At 41.4% G+C, this 18,234-nt stretch overlaps 1 protein-coding gene across 2 annotated transcripts in view; it reads left to right on the top strand.

The window, feature by feature from the left end:
• The window catches only part of CCDC88C (coiled-coil domain containing 88C), a 1,480,266-nt gene that overhangs the window by 969,462 nt on the left and 492,570 nt on the right, over positions 1-18,234 (top strand). For both annotated transcript variants that reach the window (XM_044074710.1, XM_044074709.1), the window contains exon 11: positions 11,789-11,935. In XM_044074710.1, the coding sequence (XP_043930645.1) occupies positions 11,789-11,935 (147 nt within the window). The remainder of the gene's footprint in view (positions 1-11,788; positions 11,936-18,234) is intronic.

The raw sequence follows: 18,234 nt of genomic DNA on the forward strand, positions 1-18,234 counted from the left end.
TTGGCAGTTGTGACTGGCTTGGCGCCACCTGTTAAACTGTCAGGTTGTTGACGTTTGGTTATGTAATGGCTGACTTCCAACAGTACAAGTTAGTGACAACTGTCCCTCGACCTTGCACTTAATTCAGTTTATCAGACTAGGAGTTAATATACTAGGGAAGTTTGGCAGACAGAAGCCCCCCAGTACCCCTTTTATAAGTTATGCCCTAGCTTGACATAAAGTGAACTTAAAAAAAGGACTTCAAATTGTAGTAGCCAGCTTACAGTGCTAGAAAACTGAATGTTAGCAAAGTAGTGACAGTAAACTTACTTTTTGGCAGTTGGAAGTGGCAAAGGAAATAAGTTTCTCAGAATGGCATCACCTGTCCTGCTCCCAGTTTTGGTAGTGTTTAGATTCAACTCTTTACAAATTAATCACTGATAAGTTGACTAGATTGTCGATGGAGGAATACACCTGTGCCATGTCCTTTTGCGGGAAGGTAAGGTAAAGCCAGGTATCATTGCCAACACTAATACTGTGCTGCGTCTTTCCTAATCATCTCTCCCAGTAGAAGTGCAAACACTGTAAAAAGTAAAGGCTCCAAGGATTGAGCCCTGGGTACTTCAATCCAGAGTGAGTGGGGCAAATGAGTTTAGTAAACCAGTCTCTAGGTATGGCCTGAGAAGTAAGAAAACAACCACTCAAGGACAGTAGAGGAGAGACCACAGTAGGACGATTAACCACTTGATCAAGGTGCTGTGATAACGGTGTTGAATGCTGCATAAAGTGTTTGTAGTACCAGAACAGAGATGAAATACTAGGCTTTGGCAGATCATTCAATACTCATGTAAGACTAGTTTCAGTGCGATGACAGTGACGTGACCAAAGCAATGATTGATACAGTTCTGTGAGCCCATTAGCAGCAAGCTAGGATTTATGCTGCACACACAAAAATTTTCAACAACCTTACCTAAGAATGAAAGATTAGGGTATCATAACACAAATGTTCTTTTTAAATTTGGATGAATATCTGTCTATTACTGCAAATGCAGTGAATGAAAAAAAGTTTGTTTGGCTTAAGAGTCACATTTTTAACCTTGCGATTTAGAGAAGTTGACAACTATTGTGTACCCTTTTGGCAAGAAGGTACCGTTTGGACTGATCTAGCTAGAGTTACTGTTGGAGGGCTCTGCTTAGGGTGTTTTGATTGAATAATTTGAACTTTGGCTGTCACCTGTTTTTCTGCTTTAAAAAGCCTGTGTTTGAATTGGTTAGTGCTTGTTTGCTCAAAGCTGCAGTGAGTTAGGCCATCTGCCAGTGCTCTGCTGCTTTCCAAATAACCGTTGAGAGACTACAAACAATACATGCTTATTTTCAATGTTTTCCACACTTTCTGATTAACTAAAACAATATTTGCTGCATGTCTGTTTATTTAAACTGTGCAAATATGTTTTACTTTATTTTTTACATTGTCTGCTGATTGAATTCTTCTTACAACTGTAATTATTGTTCATGTGTTTGTTTTGTTCATTTTACTTGTTTGCTGCACTTGAAAAACATTAGCATAGACTAGGTTCAGGTTTTTGCTGAATCTGGTACTGTTTGTGACCTTTAGAGCTTGTAAAACAGGTAATCTTTTGTCTGGAGAGGCCCACCTCTTCCCCTGTGGCAGGAAGATACAGTCTGGACTGATCTAGCTAGGGTTACTGTTGCAGGGCTCTGTTTAGGGTGTCTTGATTGGATAATTTGAACTTTGGTTGTTTCCTGTTTTTCTGCTTTAAAAAGCCTGTGTTTGAACTGGTTTGTGCCTGTTTGTGCATCGCTTACTACTGCGCAGAGGGACTGCCAGTTACAGACACCTGCTCTCTAACCTCACAGATATTACTTAACCCAGAGCTCTTTGCACCTAAACATACTAATACCTTCCACTGCTGTAATCCCTCTTAACTGTTATAACCAGACCAAGATTATTCCTGGGACCATGAACTGTCAGGTTCTCTCCTTTTCTTCTACCAAGCCTGGCTGACATGGGTCTACTGAGGCAGTGTAGCAACTGCCTCATGTACACTGACAACCCCCTGCTTGTAAATCATTTCTGTGCAATTTGTGAGAGATGCACCTACATTATGAATCTGGAATCACAGCTCTCTCGTGCAATAGACAGCAATACAGAGCGGGTTGTCAGCCTACCTACCACAACTTCTAGTCATGACGCACAGCATACACAGACCAACATATGTAGGGATACTCACAGAATGTTTACCTAAACACATGAGTTCTCCAAAACATATACATACTAAATCAACCATAACACCCAAAACATGTAATGCACATAATGACACAAGCACAAGTGTCTCACCTTCAAAGCCCATAAGGCAATGCACATCCATTCCAAACATCTTAGTCATAGACGTGCACTTCACAAGGCTGAACAGGGAGAAAGTTGCAGTCAGCTGTCTGTCTTTCTGGTGCCAGGATTCGTCAGATCACAGTTGCAGTCAGCTATCTGTCGTTCTGGTGCCAGGATTCGTCAGATCACAGTTGCAGTCAGCTGTCTGTCGTTCTGGTGCCAGGATTCGTCAGATCACAGTTGCAGTCAGCTGTCTGTCGTTCTGGTGCCAGGATAGATCACAGTTGCAGTCAGCTGTCTGTCGTTCTGGTGCCAGGATTCGTCAGATCACAGTTGCAGTCAGCTGTCTGTCGTTCTGGTGCCAGGATTCGTCAGATCACAGTTGCAGTCAGCTGTCTGTCGTTCTGGTGCCAGGATTCGTCAGATCACGTAAGCACTCAAGTTTCTCAACAACAAGCACCTTTATGATTTGGTCATAGTACATGTTGATGTGAACAGCTTGAGATGTGCCTCCCTGGACTATATGAAGAGAGACATGATTGAGCTCTCTGTGTCACAGGCAGGTATGTCCCTAGCCTTGAGCAGCATGTTACCCTCGCCTAGGATGATACCACAATATAAACAGAAAATCATTGACATCAATAATTGGCTTAGTCTCTGGTGTCATTCTGAGGGAATTCATTTTCTATCAGCCTGGGATGACAGGCTTGATAAACCTCAATGCTTTGCCAGAGATGGTCTTCATCTGTCACCCCTGGGATTTCAGCTCTTGCCAGCCCCATCGTGCTTTTTTTAGGCAATGTCACAAGGACAAAATTCCTGACTTAAAAATTTCATCAAAAAACAACCTCATGATTATGCTGCTAATGCTAGGAGTCTTAGCATGAGACTGCGCTCACTGGAAGCAGTCCTTACCTTGGAAGGTGCTGACATCTGAGCACCACAGCCATACCATTTTACACCTCCTACCACACATCCAGACCATAAATGGAAGGTGTGAAAACTAAAGGAGATGGTGTATCAATATTCATTAAAGATAAATACACCTCCAGATTGGTTAAACAGTATTGGTTGTAGGTGATTTTAATTACCCATCCATTGACTGGGTAAATTACTCATGCTCAAACCCACTTGCCCAAAGGTTCCTAAAGTTCATTAACTCCAGTGCCCTGGACCACCTGGTGGGCAGCCCAACCAAGGGCACTAACATCCTGGATCTGGTGCTTACCAATATGGGGGACCACTGTAGCACCCCCACTGTGAGGTCTTCCCTTGCCATTTCTGACCACAAATCAGTCTCTTTTGAAGTAATTATCACATCTGACCTCCCCAGCAGCAACTAAACTAAAAACTTCTCTGAAGCAGATTATATCCTTGAAATATTTTGCAGGTGAAAACGCTGTTGATTTAACCATAACTAACACCTGTTCCCAAATGTCATCCAGTAATCAGAACACACCAGTGTCACATCTCTTGTTTGCAAACTGAAGACTTTTGCCATATTGAAAAATGCATGTTGGAAGTAGCAGCGGAAATGAGTTTCTCAGAATAGCATCACCTGTCCTGCTCCCAGTTTTGGTAGTGTGTAGATTCAACTCATTACAAATTAACCACTGATAAGTTGACCAGATTGTCGATGGAGGAATACACCTGTGCCATGTCCTTTTGCGGGAAGGTAAGGTAAAGCCAGGTATCATTGCCAACACTAATACTGTGCTGCGTCTTTCCTAATCATCTCTCCCAGTAGAAGTACAAACACTGTAAAAAGTAAAGACCCCAAGGATTGAGCCCTGGGTACTTCAGTCCAGAGTGAGTGGGGCAAATGAGTTTGGTGAACCAATCTCTAGGTTTAGCCTGTGAAGTAAGGGTTGGTATAAATAGCTTCACTGCACCTCCCCCTCAGATGGGACTGTCAACTATGCTGAGTCCTACACCAGTGCTTTTTACAAAAACCTGTATAACTGCATTGGTGCAACCATAGCTGATAGGATCAAAACAAGCTCTTCAGGGAAGAGCAAAGCTACCTGGTGGACAAGTGCCATTAACAGGCTTTACAATAAGAGGAAGAAATTGTTCCCACCTTGTATCTCTAGAGAGCAGGTCATATATGCCCTCTCTAAAGCCAAAAACACATAATTTGTGGAACCCGATAACATCCCAGGCTGCGTCCTACATGAGCTCCAACAAAAACTAGCAACACCATTGGGCACTCTTTTCAGTCATAGTTTAAGCACCGGCTTCATCCCAGCTGAATGGAAAATAGGCACCATTATCCCCTTGCACAAAGGTGGTGCTAAAACTGACCCTGGGAACTATAGACCTATTAGCCTGACTAGCCTTATCTGCAAGGCCGTGGAGCAAATAATCATTGACCTTATCAACAGAGATATAGGTAATCTCCAAACACTTGACCCTACTCAGTTTGGATTTGTCAAAGGGAAATCATGTCTGTTAAACCTAGTAGACTTCTTCAAAACAGTCATTAGAGCCCTGGATGAGTGGAAAACTGTGTATGCAGCCTACCTGGACTTGGCCAAGGCTTTTGACACTATTCCCCACTCAGGCATTATTGACAAGCTCAACTAGCTAGGTATCAACCCTTACATCATTATGTGGGTCGTTAACTGGCTCACTGATAGAACCTATGCAGTCAGAATAGGGGAATCCACTGCCAACAGCAGACCTGTAAGCAGTGGTGTTCCACGGGGATCATTTCTGGGACCTCTGCTGTTCAGAATCTGTTTCTCCGAAGTATAAGCAAAAACTAAAGGTATGAGGCTGACTAAGTTTGCTGAAGAATGCAAAGTGGAAGCGGTCAAAGAATCCACAAGTGATGTCAGCATTCTACAAGAGGGTGTTACGCAAACAAATGATTGGTGCCAAAGTCACAGCCTTAAACTTAATACAAAAAAATGCATTATCATCCCTTTTGGTAAGAGCGATGTTCCGGCTAACTACCACATCAGTAGAAACACCCTAAGTATGCACTCAGTGGTGAGAGACCTGGGCACACAGGTTAACAGCAACCTTATGTTTGATCACCATGTCTCCACAGTGGTAAGAAGAGGAATTCTGTATTGCTCATCTCATGAGTAAGCTTATTGCCTCAAGAAAAAAAGAAGTTATAACCTCCCTGTACTGTTCCCTCATCAGGTCAATAATTGAGTACAACGCCCCTTTTGGTATGTACCTTTCCAAGCACCTGCAGTAATTGGAGAGACCACAAAGGTTCCTCACAAGGAGAATTCAAGGTCTTCAGCATCCTGTGTGGATCAGCTGAAATCACTGTGATTTTACTCTGTTTCATAAAGTACTCAGAAACGATCTGTGCCTTTTGTGTATAAGGCAATCTCTTACTCTGCTTTATTGGAAGTGCTGCATATCCATAAGTCGAATGGCTGATAGGTTACTCGCTCTAAAGATTTTAATGTGGTATGTGATATTAATAGAACTTTCTGGAGGGATAGATTTGTCTCCAGAGGTTACCACACCCATGGAACAGACTCCCAATTTGTGTAAATGCTGGAGGGATAGATTTGTCTCCCAGAGGTTACCACACCTATGGAATGAACTCGCGATTCATGTAAATGCTGGAGGGATAGATTTGTCTCCAGAGGTTACCACACCCATGGAACGGACTCGCAATTCGTGTAAGTGCTGGAGGGATAGATTTGTCTCCATAAGTTACCACACCCATGGAACAGACTCCCGATTCGTGTAAATGTTGGAGGGATAGATTTGTCTCCAGAGGTTACCACACCTGTGGAACAGACTCCCAATTCGTGTAAATGCTGGAGGGATAGATTTGTCTCCAGAGGTTACCACACCCATGGAACGAACTCGCAGGACATCTCTTCGTCCCTCTTTAAGCGCAATCTGAACAATTTGATGGGTCATTGTAAATTTGCCCCAGGGGTTCCAACTGTGTCTGTCTTGGACATGAGCAATAGGTGCTGACCTTGGAAACAAGGGCAGCACATTAGCTTAGTAACTTACTATGATCTTATGATAAAAAATAATGACATCATTAAGAAAAAATATCCTGTTTTATGTCTAGCTCTAGTATGAATTCTTAAATGGAGAACATTTCATTTTTTTTCATTTATTGGTGGTAGAAGGCAACAATTAGCCTGCCAAGCATACCTGTGAAATTGTGTTTATTCTGTTTCTCGTTTTCTTCTCTACTCCCCTTCCTCTCCAACTGTCCCATGCTGTTTTGGTTGTCCATTGGATCCTTTCCATTCCTGAAGGATATTCCACAGATCTCTGGCCCTCCAAGTGAAGAAACATTTTTTTTCAGTTTTTAGTAGCAGTCTGTCTTGCTGTGTCTGTCTGTCCCTCTTAGTGTCTCTTCTCTTGTCTCTCACCCCTCTCTCCTTCTTTTCCTCCGATGCTGTGCCTGCTGACAATACCTAGCGTTGCACAGCAAAAATATCTAGTTGTTTTCCTTCACCTTAATATTCTCAACACATAATGACAATGCAGTCAACAAAACACTTTTACAACTGAAACTTCTGTTGCACAGTTTCACACCTGCTGTTCACCACTACAAGGCAATTTATAGCTAGGTATGCCCTCATTCCCAGAACTAAATATGCCCCACCTATGTTCACACTTCACTGTAATATCAGCACATTAGTACTGCAAAAAAATCTGACATTTCGTATTTCTGCACAACAAGCATACCCACCACTGTGATCTCTTGGAGTGATATAACTGGCTGCCAGTTAATAGTCAAGCTGATTTGCTATTCAGCACTCTGTTCAAAACTGTGATACAAGGCCAATGGGCTTCAGTAAAATGTTACAAATAAGAGAACCGTCCCACTCATTAAGAGGAAGTCAGGATTGTGGCATTGCCTCAATGAGGCCATGTTTTGTAACTACTGCAGGGGAAAGGGCTTTCAACATGGAATCACCTACTTTGAGAAATTAGTTCTCAAATCATTCCTTACCCGGTTACCAAATTTCATGTAAAGTAGTAAATAAACCTCTGTGTCCTGTCCTTGATGGCCATGTCATAGTTCAGTTCCTCGATCTAGGATGCACGCCTAATTCTTGAATTTTCTGTAGCAGATGTCTTTGTTGGACCAAGTCAAAAAAGGCCTTTACTGAGTCAGTGTAGACCATGGCTGATGGTACAGTGTTAAGTTATGTGACCATTTCTGGTTTGTTGACTTGGCTACTTTCAATAGGCCTATGCCCTTTTTTCAGGTGAGACTTGAGGCAGTGTTTATACTGACAAGGGAAATTTAAGTGCAGTAGGGTCTTTTATATCCCACCATGCTACCACCATTTCAGGTACATGGGATGTCAGTTTAACTTTCCGTCTAAAGGACAATAACTAAGGAGGACAGTCCCACCTCCAACAATTTTCCAGTGCAATGTTAGCAGTGGGAAATAAATCCAACCACCTGGTGTAACAGTAGAACCATTTGCCTTCTGATCTTTCAGGTATCAAAGCATCCTGCCTGTTGGGCCACTGTTTCTTAAAAAAAAAAGTCATAAAAATACATCAGATTCAGTTATTGACCTCTTAACAACACACGTTGATTGATGACCTGATGATTGTTCGAGCAGTCAACCTTCAACTCTGTTAGGATTGTTTGCGTTATATTTCCTCAGACCACATCTACACTGACTGCCTTTTAGCTTCTTACAGCTTTTGCTTTCCAGCCCCCAACCTCCTTTTATGTATTTTTTGCCCCTGTTCCTCAGGTACTTCTCCAGTGAATGTAATCTTAGATCACCACTAGTCTTCCTGCCATGACACTAATCTGGTCCCATGGTGCACAGGGATAACGTCTTGATTGTGCATGGGTGCTGGAGGGGCCAGATTAGGAAAGATGAGAGCGAGTAGCCGATACCGGCTTCCTCATTTTGGGGTGGGCAGCTTTAGTCAATTGTAATGGCAATGCTTTCAGGGCTGCAGCATGTCACCACAGCATGAAGAACATAGCATGCCCATGCTGTAACAGGTGTGCCTGTTAGCCAGGAGGTTGGGCACAGAGCGATGAACATAACATGCCCACGCTGTAACAGGTGTGCCTGTTAGCCAGGAGGTTGGGCACAGAGTGATGAACATAACATGCCCACGCTGTAACAGGTGTGCCTGTTAGCCAGGAGGTTGGGCACAGAGCGATGAACATAGCATGCCCACGCTGTAACATGTGTGCCTGTTAGCCAGGAGGTTGGGCACAGAGCGATGAACATAGCATGCCCACGCTGTAACATGTGTGCCTGTTAGCCAAGAGGTTGGGCACAGGGCGATGAACATAGCATGCCCACGCTGCAACAGGTGTGCCTGTTAGCCAGGAGGTTGGGCACAGTATGAAGAATATAGCATGCCCACGCTGTAACATGTGTGCCTGTTAGCCAGGAGGTTGGGCACAGAGCGATGAACATAGCATGCCCACGCTGTAACAGATGTGCCTGTTAGCCAGGAGGTTGGGCTCAGCATGAAGAACATAGCATGCCCATGCTGTAACAGGTGTGCCTGTTAGCCAGGAGGTTGGGCACAGTATGAAGAACATAGCATGCCCACGCTGTAACATGTGTGCCTGTTAGCCAGGAGGTTGGGCACAGAGCGATGAACATAGCATGCCCACGCTGTAACAGATGTGCCTGTTAGCCAGGAGGTTGGGCACAGTACGAAGAACATAGCATGCCCATGCTGTAATATGTGTGCCTGTTAGCCAGGAGGTTGGGCACAGAGCGATGAACATAGCATGCCCACGCTGTAACAGATGTGCCTGTTAGCCAGGAGGTTGGGCACAAAGTGAAGATCATAGCATGCCCACACTGTAATATGTGTGCCTGTTAGCCAGGAGGTTGGGCACAGAGCGATGAACATGCCCATGTTGTAACAGGTGTGCCTGTTAATCAGGAGATCGTGCATTCATGGAAGTTTGCGTGAATCTGCTAAGGCAGAAGTTTACAGGCTGCTGAGAGTGCAAGTATAGGATGAGTCTGCAGGATCTGCTGACTGGTCTCTGCTTATGAATACCTGACTCTTTCCTCTACTTGTGAACGAATGAGCCAGAGGGGTCTCACTTGATGGAGGAATGAGTTGGATAATTGGGTGCAGGAGGATGAGCCATTGGGCCGATCCTGTGTCCCCCCCCCAAAAAAAAAATTCTGGATTGCACACTTTTTGTAGACATCTGTTTTGCTGTCTTTATTACCTTTTTCACTTGTTGGCTTATGTCTTTGCAATGTGCATTTTCCTCCTTTTCATTTCCTTTTCACTTCCTGTAAGCCATCTCTTTTTGCTCTTATTGCCACCCTAATTCTTAAATATTCTGATTGACCTGGTCTACTACTTCTGTTCTTGCCTTTTCCTTGTATCTTTTTCCTGTAGCCTGAAGCATAATATTCATGATCTGTTCTTGTAGCTTATTTTGTCCTTTAACTCGTACATGACACCATTCTGTGGCTCCACATAATCCACTCTCTTAAGATTCTACATTCCTGTGCCTTGTTTAACCCTCCGTTTCCATTCCTGAGAATGAAACGCAATGCTTTTCTCTAGGTCATCATGATGCACCCTCTGTAATCTCACTAGGTCATCATAATGCACCCTCTCTAATCTCACTAGGTCATCATAATGCACCCTCTGTAATCTCACTAGGTCATCATAATGCACCCTGTGTAATCTCACTAGGTCGTCATAATGCACCATCTGTAATCTCACACCTCTGTGCTGTATGTTCCCTCCTCTTTCTCCTATTCCTAAACCTGCAGTAACATACCTGTTGACTAGTGGTGCTTTTACCTGAAATCTCTCACCAGATGTCTTTGTCAGGACCACTTACTGTATTTTATCCTTTTTTTGCACAATTCCTCACCAGCTGAATGACCCTGTCAGGATCTAAGGTTGTATTTAGTGATCACTGCCTCTCAGCGCTAGAGTATATGTTTTCCCAGTCCATTTCTGGAAGATTCTGATCCCTTCACCCCAGCCGTAATTCAGTCTGCGTTTCTGACCCACTCTGTTCTGTCCTCTATTTTTCTGTCCTTCTCCCTTGAAGTGTTTGTATGTCAATACATTTTATCAACTCGCCATCTATTTCTTTCCTTCTTCCTACATCTTAACATTGCCAGTAGTGACATCTTGTTCTGACCCTCAATCCTTTCATGTCTGCTTAATGTGATTTTCTTGTTTCTTGCTTATCTTGCATTTAATATCCTTCCTTTTGTAGTCGACTGCTCTCCCTTCGTCTCTTCCCTGTCATCTCTAAATGACCTGCCCTAAGGCGCAACCATATCCCATTCTGTATTGTTATTGATCCATGTTTCTGTAATACCAACAAGGTCCATCTTCTCCATTGCTAATGCTACTTGTTGTGACAGAATTGCATAGTCAAGTAATCATAGAGTAAGTAACTGCCTTTAAACTGTAATATTCGGTTGCAGAATTCTCCTTGTTTTCAGTAAATCCATACTTAAGTGGCAATGTCAACAAAGTTGTCTTGCCTTTTTTCCTAGTTGTGTGGCTGGTTGTTTAGCAGTGCCCATCCTTTGCTTTGTAGCAACACCCTTACTGACCTACTTCGCAGCTTGCTTCCTTGCTTAGGATGTTTCTGTATAGATTGTAGGTTCTATTCCTACACCAGGTAGAGAGATTGCTGACACTGCAGTGCAGAATAAGGAGGGGTGCTGCACTCCTCAGTGCATCGTCCTTTGGATGAGATGTGAAACCAAGGTCCCATCTGCTTGACTTGCTGGTAGCTCAGGTGGATATAGAAGATCCCACGGCACCTATCAAAGAGTAGGGGAAGTTCCATGATGCCCTGCTAAAATTTCCTCCAATAGTATAAGTACCATATTGGGTCTCCCCTGAAAAGAGACTGTAAGCCTAGTGAGACTAACCCTGTCAACAAAGGATAAATAAACATATTCATTATGTCATTAGGTTATTGTATTGTCCTGTTTATGTAGACTGTTATGGTCTCCATACATTTCAACTGTGAAAGTTGCTTTTTACAGGTGTAGTAATTATGTCTGTGAACTTGTTTCTAGTAGCTCTAAGAGACTGTAAAATGGTTAACACCATACTTAGCATCACTAGCCTGGGCAACAGATGAGCAAAGTGTTCCTGGAAAACAACTGCTGTGCTGTGCAGTAGAGATATTGGGTGGATTGCTAATATTGTTTGTAAGTGTGTTTAGGAGAGCAAAATGTAACATTATCACTCATTGTGAAAGATTACAATAGAAGACAAGTTATATGTTGCATATTTTTTGTGATGGCTAGAAACCTCTCACAAGCTACAGAACAAAGTGATAGTATGCTTAAGTCTGCGATAAATGTTGTTTCAAAGGATAAAGACCATCTCAATAGTATTAAAAGGATAAAGTGGTCAGATTAGATCTTGTATCCTTGTATTATAGATGTAATGGGGTTGTAATGACTTGTAAGGCATACAAGCTCCATGTTAACTGTGATTTCTGCTTTGCAGGAACTTCGAGAAGACAATATCATATTAATTGAGACAAAGGCCATGTTGGAAGAACAGCTGTCAGGTGCAAGATCTCGCAGTGACAAACTACACGACCTGGAAAAGGAAAACCTGCAACTGAAATCCAAACTCCACGACTTTGAAATTGTAAGACTTTTCACATCTAGTTAAATATATATAAAAGGCAATATATGAATGAGCCACATTGTCATATAGACCTTGAGGAAGTAAAAAGGAAATATTATACACGGTAGTGTTTGTGAGATCCTCAGTTGTGTAAGATGGTGTTCAGTGTCACTGGGAGTGGTTGATTTCTTGCTCAAATTCTTTAATAAGCAATTTTCATTGTCATTGTGATGTTTCATTCTTTAAGTGCTATAAATGTTTCATGCACTTTGTGGGACATTGTGGTTTCTAAGTTTGTGAAACTTTGGCATTCCGTTTCATGTTCACTTTCACTAACAGAACAGGTAAGAGAACATAGCCCATCTAGCAAGGTATATTGTACACATTCCTAGCTGTTAGCCAAATGTTGTTGTGTCCTTCAGCTTTTCCCGGTTAGGGGTCGCCACAGTGGAACTCTGGTCCCGTAATGATTGGCAGTAGATTTTTATGTGCCGAGTTGCCAGCTCCAACGCACAACCTTCAACGAAGGTACGCCCATTCACGCATATCTCCACACAGAAGACACTAGCTGAGAATCGAACAGGACAGCGTCATACTGTGAGGTGACAACGCTACCGCAGCCCCACCACCAAGCTCATTAAATGCATTTTCAAATGGAAAACTTTTCTTGAAAGTACATTTGATATATATTCTTTTTTTGTAGTTTTTTTTTTTTGAAAAGTCTCATAGCCCCTCCATTTAATATGAACTTGGGAGTTGCTGCAATCTTTGGGACAAAAAGCCGATACCCATTGCAGTATCTCTTTTTTAAAAAAAAACATTCTTTAATTTGTTCATTCATTGCTTTATTAATCCAATTAAAGCTAGCGGGGAGATAGAGACTGTCTTAGCACTCAGTGGGCACAAGGCAGAGAAGTTAATCCTTAACCAGGCATAATCAGCCTGTAGTAAGATGCACATATACACTGAGTCACACTTCTACAGTTTTGGAGGGGTCAGCACATGACCACCACTTTATAGCACAGAAAATTGTTTATACCTACCCCATCCACTAACATATGCACAGCTTTTCACTACCTATAAACTTATCCAGCAGCCATCTACATGTGCAGAGCTAAATGCCATTCTACACAACTATGTTCCCATTTAGTCATGATCCAATGACCAAAAACTCCTCTGTGTTCACAAACCTTGGAAATCTGCTGGGCATGGTCTGTACTCCTACCATGTTGCCTAGTCCTGGATCTTATTGCCTGTATTCATCAGGTCAAGTATCTCCCTCCAGTCCTTTAAAAATATTCTGAAAGCCTTCCTACCCAAAATCTAGCTCTGTTCTTGCTCAACTCCAGGATAAAGTTTATACCTAAATATATTCTCCCTTCTCCATTCACTTCCTTACTTCAGTCTGTTCCTCTCCCCGACTCTCTAAGTATGCCATAACCCTGTTTTTTTCTCTCGCGTCATATTGCAATTCCTGGTTGTATTATACTAACTTACCTTTAATTCGTCTATAAAGTGGCTACACATTCTGTAACATTAAGTCATTGTCATATAAGGTGGGCCTATTTTTAACCAGTGTTTTCACATTGTCTAATTTGGTATAATTATTTAAATTGTAGATATTTTTGTATTATTTTTTGAAGATTGTAAAAGTATTGTTCTTAAAATGTTTTTGTAATATTTTAGAGCTTTTTTCCCCAGGTCTCAACTGAAAATGGGCACCTGCACATTTGGGCATCCATGATAATCACATGTCAATCAACCTCTATCTGTCTAGCTAATCAAATGTCAGTAAATCAGTAAATACACACATTGAGTAATGCACTGGCTGTTGCACTTTTATGCCCCATGCTTCACCAACTTAAAAGAGACTACTAACTGCTCCTGTGAGGTCCTAAGCTGTAGCCGGATTCCAAGATGGCTGCACTCTGAAAAGCTAGCTGATTAGAGCATTCCAAGTGTGAAAAAAAACAATAGTGCAAAAATCCAGCTACTGTTTAGTTGCTGCACTGCTTGGATGTTAGCAAAGAAGAAATCTGGAGACAACAAGAGAAAATCAGCTAAAAAAGGAGAAGAAAAAAACCCAATGGGGAACAAATGTGCAGCTGTTCATGACAAAGCATCTGAGATTGCATCTTTAGTACAGAAGATAGTGTCCAGTAATTTACAGGAAATTGAGTTAGACATAAGGGGATATATAAAGTCAAACGACAAAAGGCTAGAAAGAATAAAAGAAGGTTTGAGCAGCTGTTCAGATGAACTGATAATACTGCAAAAATCAGTGGTTAAAATGAAGGTTGTCTGAGTATGAGGCTTCTTGAGAAGAACTGTGTTAAAAAACTAGTAGAGCTAGAAGACAGAACATGCAAATACAATCAGATTTTCTGCTATACAAAAGAAACTGGAAGGAAAAGATTGTGTTAATTTATGAATGTACAAATAAGCAACAGTACTAGTATTCCACACCAAGATTTTCTTAGTTGAAAGGCGCACCATGTGTATTCTTCAAACTTGGCCATGAGAAAGAAGCCAAGACCTTTATTAGTAAAAATATAATCATACCAACAGAAAACTGTTACAACAAAACAGTGGCAGAAGAGAAAAGGAGGACACCAGCGTGTTTGTTGAAAATAACTATATGCTGTACACCTGGCAGATGAGGAGATGACGTCTCAAGTTATAGGTCATCATCCCACTGTCCGCTCCACTTTCAGTAAACTTCTGTGACCAGCGAGACTGCATTTAGCACAGATTGTAGATTAATTAGCACAGATTATATATACATTGTTATACATTTGTAGACTGTAATTATGAAAAGCATTTGCAGTACAGCTGTTTTAAAAAAGGGCATTGCCTTGGTTCTTCAAACACTTGGATCTTATGATTAGTGGCATATCTTCAGTGACTTTCTGGATATGGGACCCATAAGTACTTTCCAAGGTTTCTCCAGTAAAGATAAATTGTTGGTTTGACTTGGCAGTGGGTGTTCATGAGACTTATGGCTCTTGGATACCATGAGACCTTAAGAAGGATCAACAGGAGGTCCTTGTCCAGTTTGGACCTTCATACGCAAGAAATCTGGTCTGTTCAGTACTATTCTGTTTGGGAGTTTAGCTTTGTATGTTTCGTACCCCCTCAGCAGGGTATGTACATTTATTCTGTTCCAGTAATGCCAAAACACAGTGATCTTTCAAACTCATTCTTTACCCCCAAATGGCCCTTCTTCATACACTAGAAATATGTCTGCCTCCCCGTAAATTGTCCTCCTTCAAACCCTAGTTGTGGGTCTTAATTTGCTGAACTGACAGACAAATAGTGCGTCTTGTATTTAGGTTATGCAGTAGAATTCCTGGTAGATCCCCCAGTTCATCATAATGGATAAAAATGGAAGGTTTCCCAGATATGCAGGACCCCCCCACCCCCAAAAAAAAGAGGAAGAAAAAATTCACCATGAATGCAAGTGCCTTAATTTCTCTCCCAGTGTCTGTTACAGGAACTGTCTCTCAAGGACTGTAGCATAACTGGCCTCTAGACGTAGATGGGAGTTGTATCTGTGCAGAAAGTTAGAACAGCAACAGATAGGAGTAACCAGAGAGTCACCTTTCAGCTTAGCTTCTAGTAAAAGTACTAGAAGATGTAGTTCACCCAAAAAACATCGGACGTGTGATAACCGCTTAGTTTAAGGCATGTTCATGGTGTGCAGCCAAGCTTTGACGGTCTGTAATCTCATCCTTATTGAGGTATGTAAACGTAAACCCCCCGGTGCTCTTTTCTCAGTCTTACAAAACTGTTTATTGCCTAAACACCACCTCCTCATTATCTTCAACTGTGTCTTAGCAGAAGTGAGGCTGTGGAATTGTTCACGCAGTCAGATTTGGTGTGGGGCCAAGTTACTACATTTTTGTGTTTCATTCTAGTCTATGGCTTGTGTTTTACCTCTGCTGTGGCATAGCGGAGTTTGCACTAGATGACTGAGTACATGCTCAGTCTCTCCGGTATTTTCAGTCTTAGCCTAGGAATTTAGCATCATTTTCATATTTTCTTCCTGTAGGATAAAATGTAAAGGCTGTGTCTTAAAAAATAGGAAAATAATGCACTGACCTGACCATTGGCTGTACTGGAGTATTCTTGTTCTTATAATTATTATGTAATGTCTGGCTGACACCCCCCCACGTACCAATGTTCCCATGTAACTGTGTGCATTTTCCTGTACGTTACACTGGCTGGTTTACATTTAAAATGCCGAGGGAAGTTTTAGTGACCACAGGTTGTCGAATAATGGTTGGCTGACCCGTGTTGCCGATTCTTCAGATGTGCTTGTCCCATTTCAGTGAATGCTCAGTGCATTTGCAAAGATGAGGTTGGTCTTTTAACTAGAGATTGCAGTACAGTGGGGATAGGGAAATTTACCATTTTCCCCACTGTAGTGCAATTTAGGAGTTGGAATATGTAATGTGCAGGGGGTGTGGGGAGCAGGCCTCCACTGGGGCTTGCTGAGGGGCTTGCCCCCCTGCAAAATAATCACGTTACTTCTTGTGCAGTGTGGGACTGCATTCTACGAATATCAAGAAAGGTTGGATTCACAAACGGAAGTGTGTTTGCAACATTCTGACCTTCTTAACATTATGTGTTCAACTTTTCAGTCAACATTTCAGGTGGGTCTATGTTGTAAGTGTCGACTATATGATAGTAAACCACACTGGCTGTCTCATCTTGTGTCTGACTTGGACTTATGAAGTTGAAGAATATATACTGGATTTGATAACTTTGCTTAGGTTACTTTGCTTTTCTGTCTTTTGTCTAAATTCATAATTACTCAGAAGTATACTTTGCAGGTGCCGGAAAGAAAACCATGTGTGGTTGATGTGTGTTTAGAATCTTGGACATTCAAGTTGAGCCTTGTGGTCCCACATCTGTACCTTATCTAGGAAGCAGACCCCCCCGAACAGTGTTGGCTCCTATGAAGTTTCAACCTCCAACTCAGACTTATTTTTATAATAAAGGGAAGCTGTACCATTTGGTAAATTGTAACTGAAAGGCTGTTCAGATGATCCTAGCTTGCTCAATTCACAACTCCCAGAGTGTTTTGTGTATGTCAGCTGTGCTCTAAAATTGCAGTAGTATGGCTGTTTTTTAAACCTTACTGGATGTTTTTCCTTCTGTGTGGTTGTGTGACTGTGGACTTGGTAACTAAGGGGTTTTGGGGAGTAGAATCCCCCATGGGGTATTGTAGGGGGCATGGCCCCCTATAAAATTGCTTTTCTTCAGATGTCTCCCACAGTATTGTGTGTGTTTTGATGCATTTACCACATCTTGACTGTATTTTTACATATTACTTTATTACGTATTTAAAGGCACTCCTTGAAGAGTTTTGGAGAATGTATGACTTTTGTACCATAATGTTAAATTTTCTGGAGTCAAGTTTGATGCAGGCTTATGTGACCACTTATGCCAACCTATTTATAGTGATGTACTTGTTTAGGATATACTTATCTCATGCAATATTTCTTAATGTTTGTATTTAATTTAATATTTCACTCAGTATTTCCTTTGAGAATATTGATGCAGCTACTTATACAAATTTGTTTTCAGATCATCTCCTTATGTTACTGCATTGCAACCCTTGACCTGAATGTAACCATAAAGACTTAAAAAGTTAAAAAAAAATCACAGGCATTAGAAGCCATGTAACTAAAACACTGGTATGTACTTTAAGGGTCATTTGCATTTATCCAATAGGCTTCCAGTACAGGAGGTATAGGATGTTACATGGTGAAGACTCTAGCTTGACTGGTCTTTCTTGCAATTTGTTTTACAGAATGGTTTGTCCATGTGACCGTTTTAGCCATTGTTTTATACATATATATATATATATATATATATATATATATATATATATATATATATATATATATATATATATATATATATATATATATAAAAAATCAAATGTAACAAAAAAGCATTTCCAGAACTAAGGAGTCACGAGTGATATAAGATGTTGACAATTTAGAGTGGTCATAACTTTGTCAAAGCCTAGATCTACTCGAGACCTCATGAATATTTTATGCACTTATTAGTCCAGTCATTGCAAAGCTTTTGTGGGACACAGTAAATGATTCATCTCCCAGGCCCATGCTTACACTTATCAAGGGTATCAGTACTTGTCAGATATTTAGGATGCGTGGCTAGGCTTAAAAAGGCCCTTGTGGTTGTTAGCCTAGTAAATACCTATGAACCTATAATATACATACACACACACACACTATATATATATATATATATATATATATATATATATATATATATATATATATAAA

The sequence above is a fragment of the Protopterus annectens genome, chromosome 6.part0 (genome assembly GCF_019279795.1).
Source record: "Protopterus annectens isolate FY-2018-M chromosome 6.part0, PAN1.0, whole genome shotgun sequence".
Taxonomy (NCBI): Eukaryota; Metazoa; Chordata; order Ceratodontiformes; family Protopteridae; genus Protopterus; species Protopterus annectens.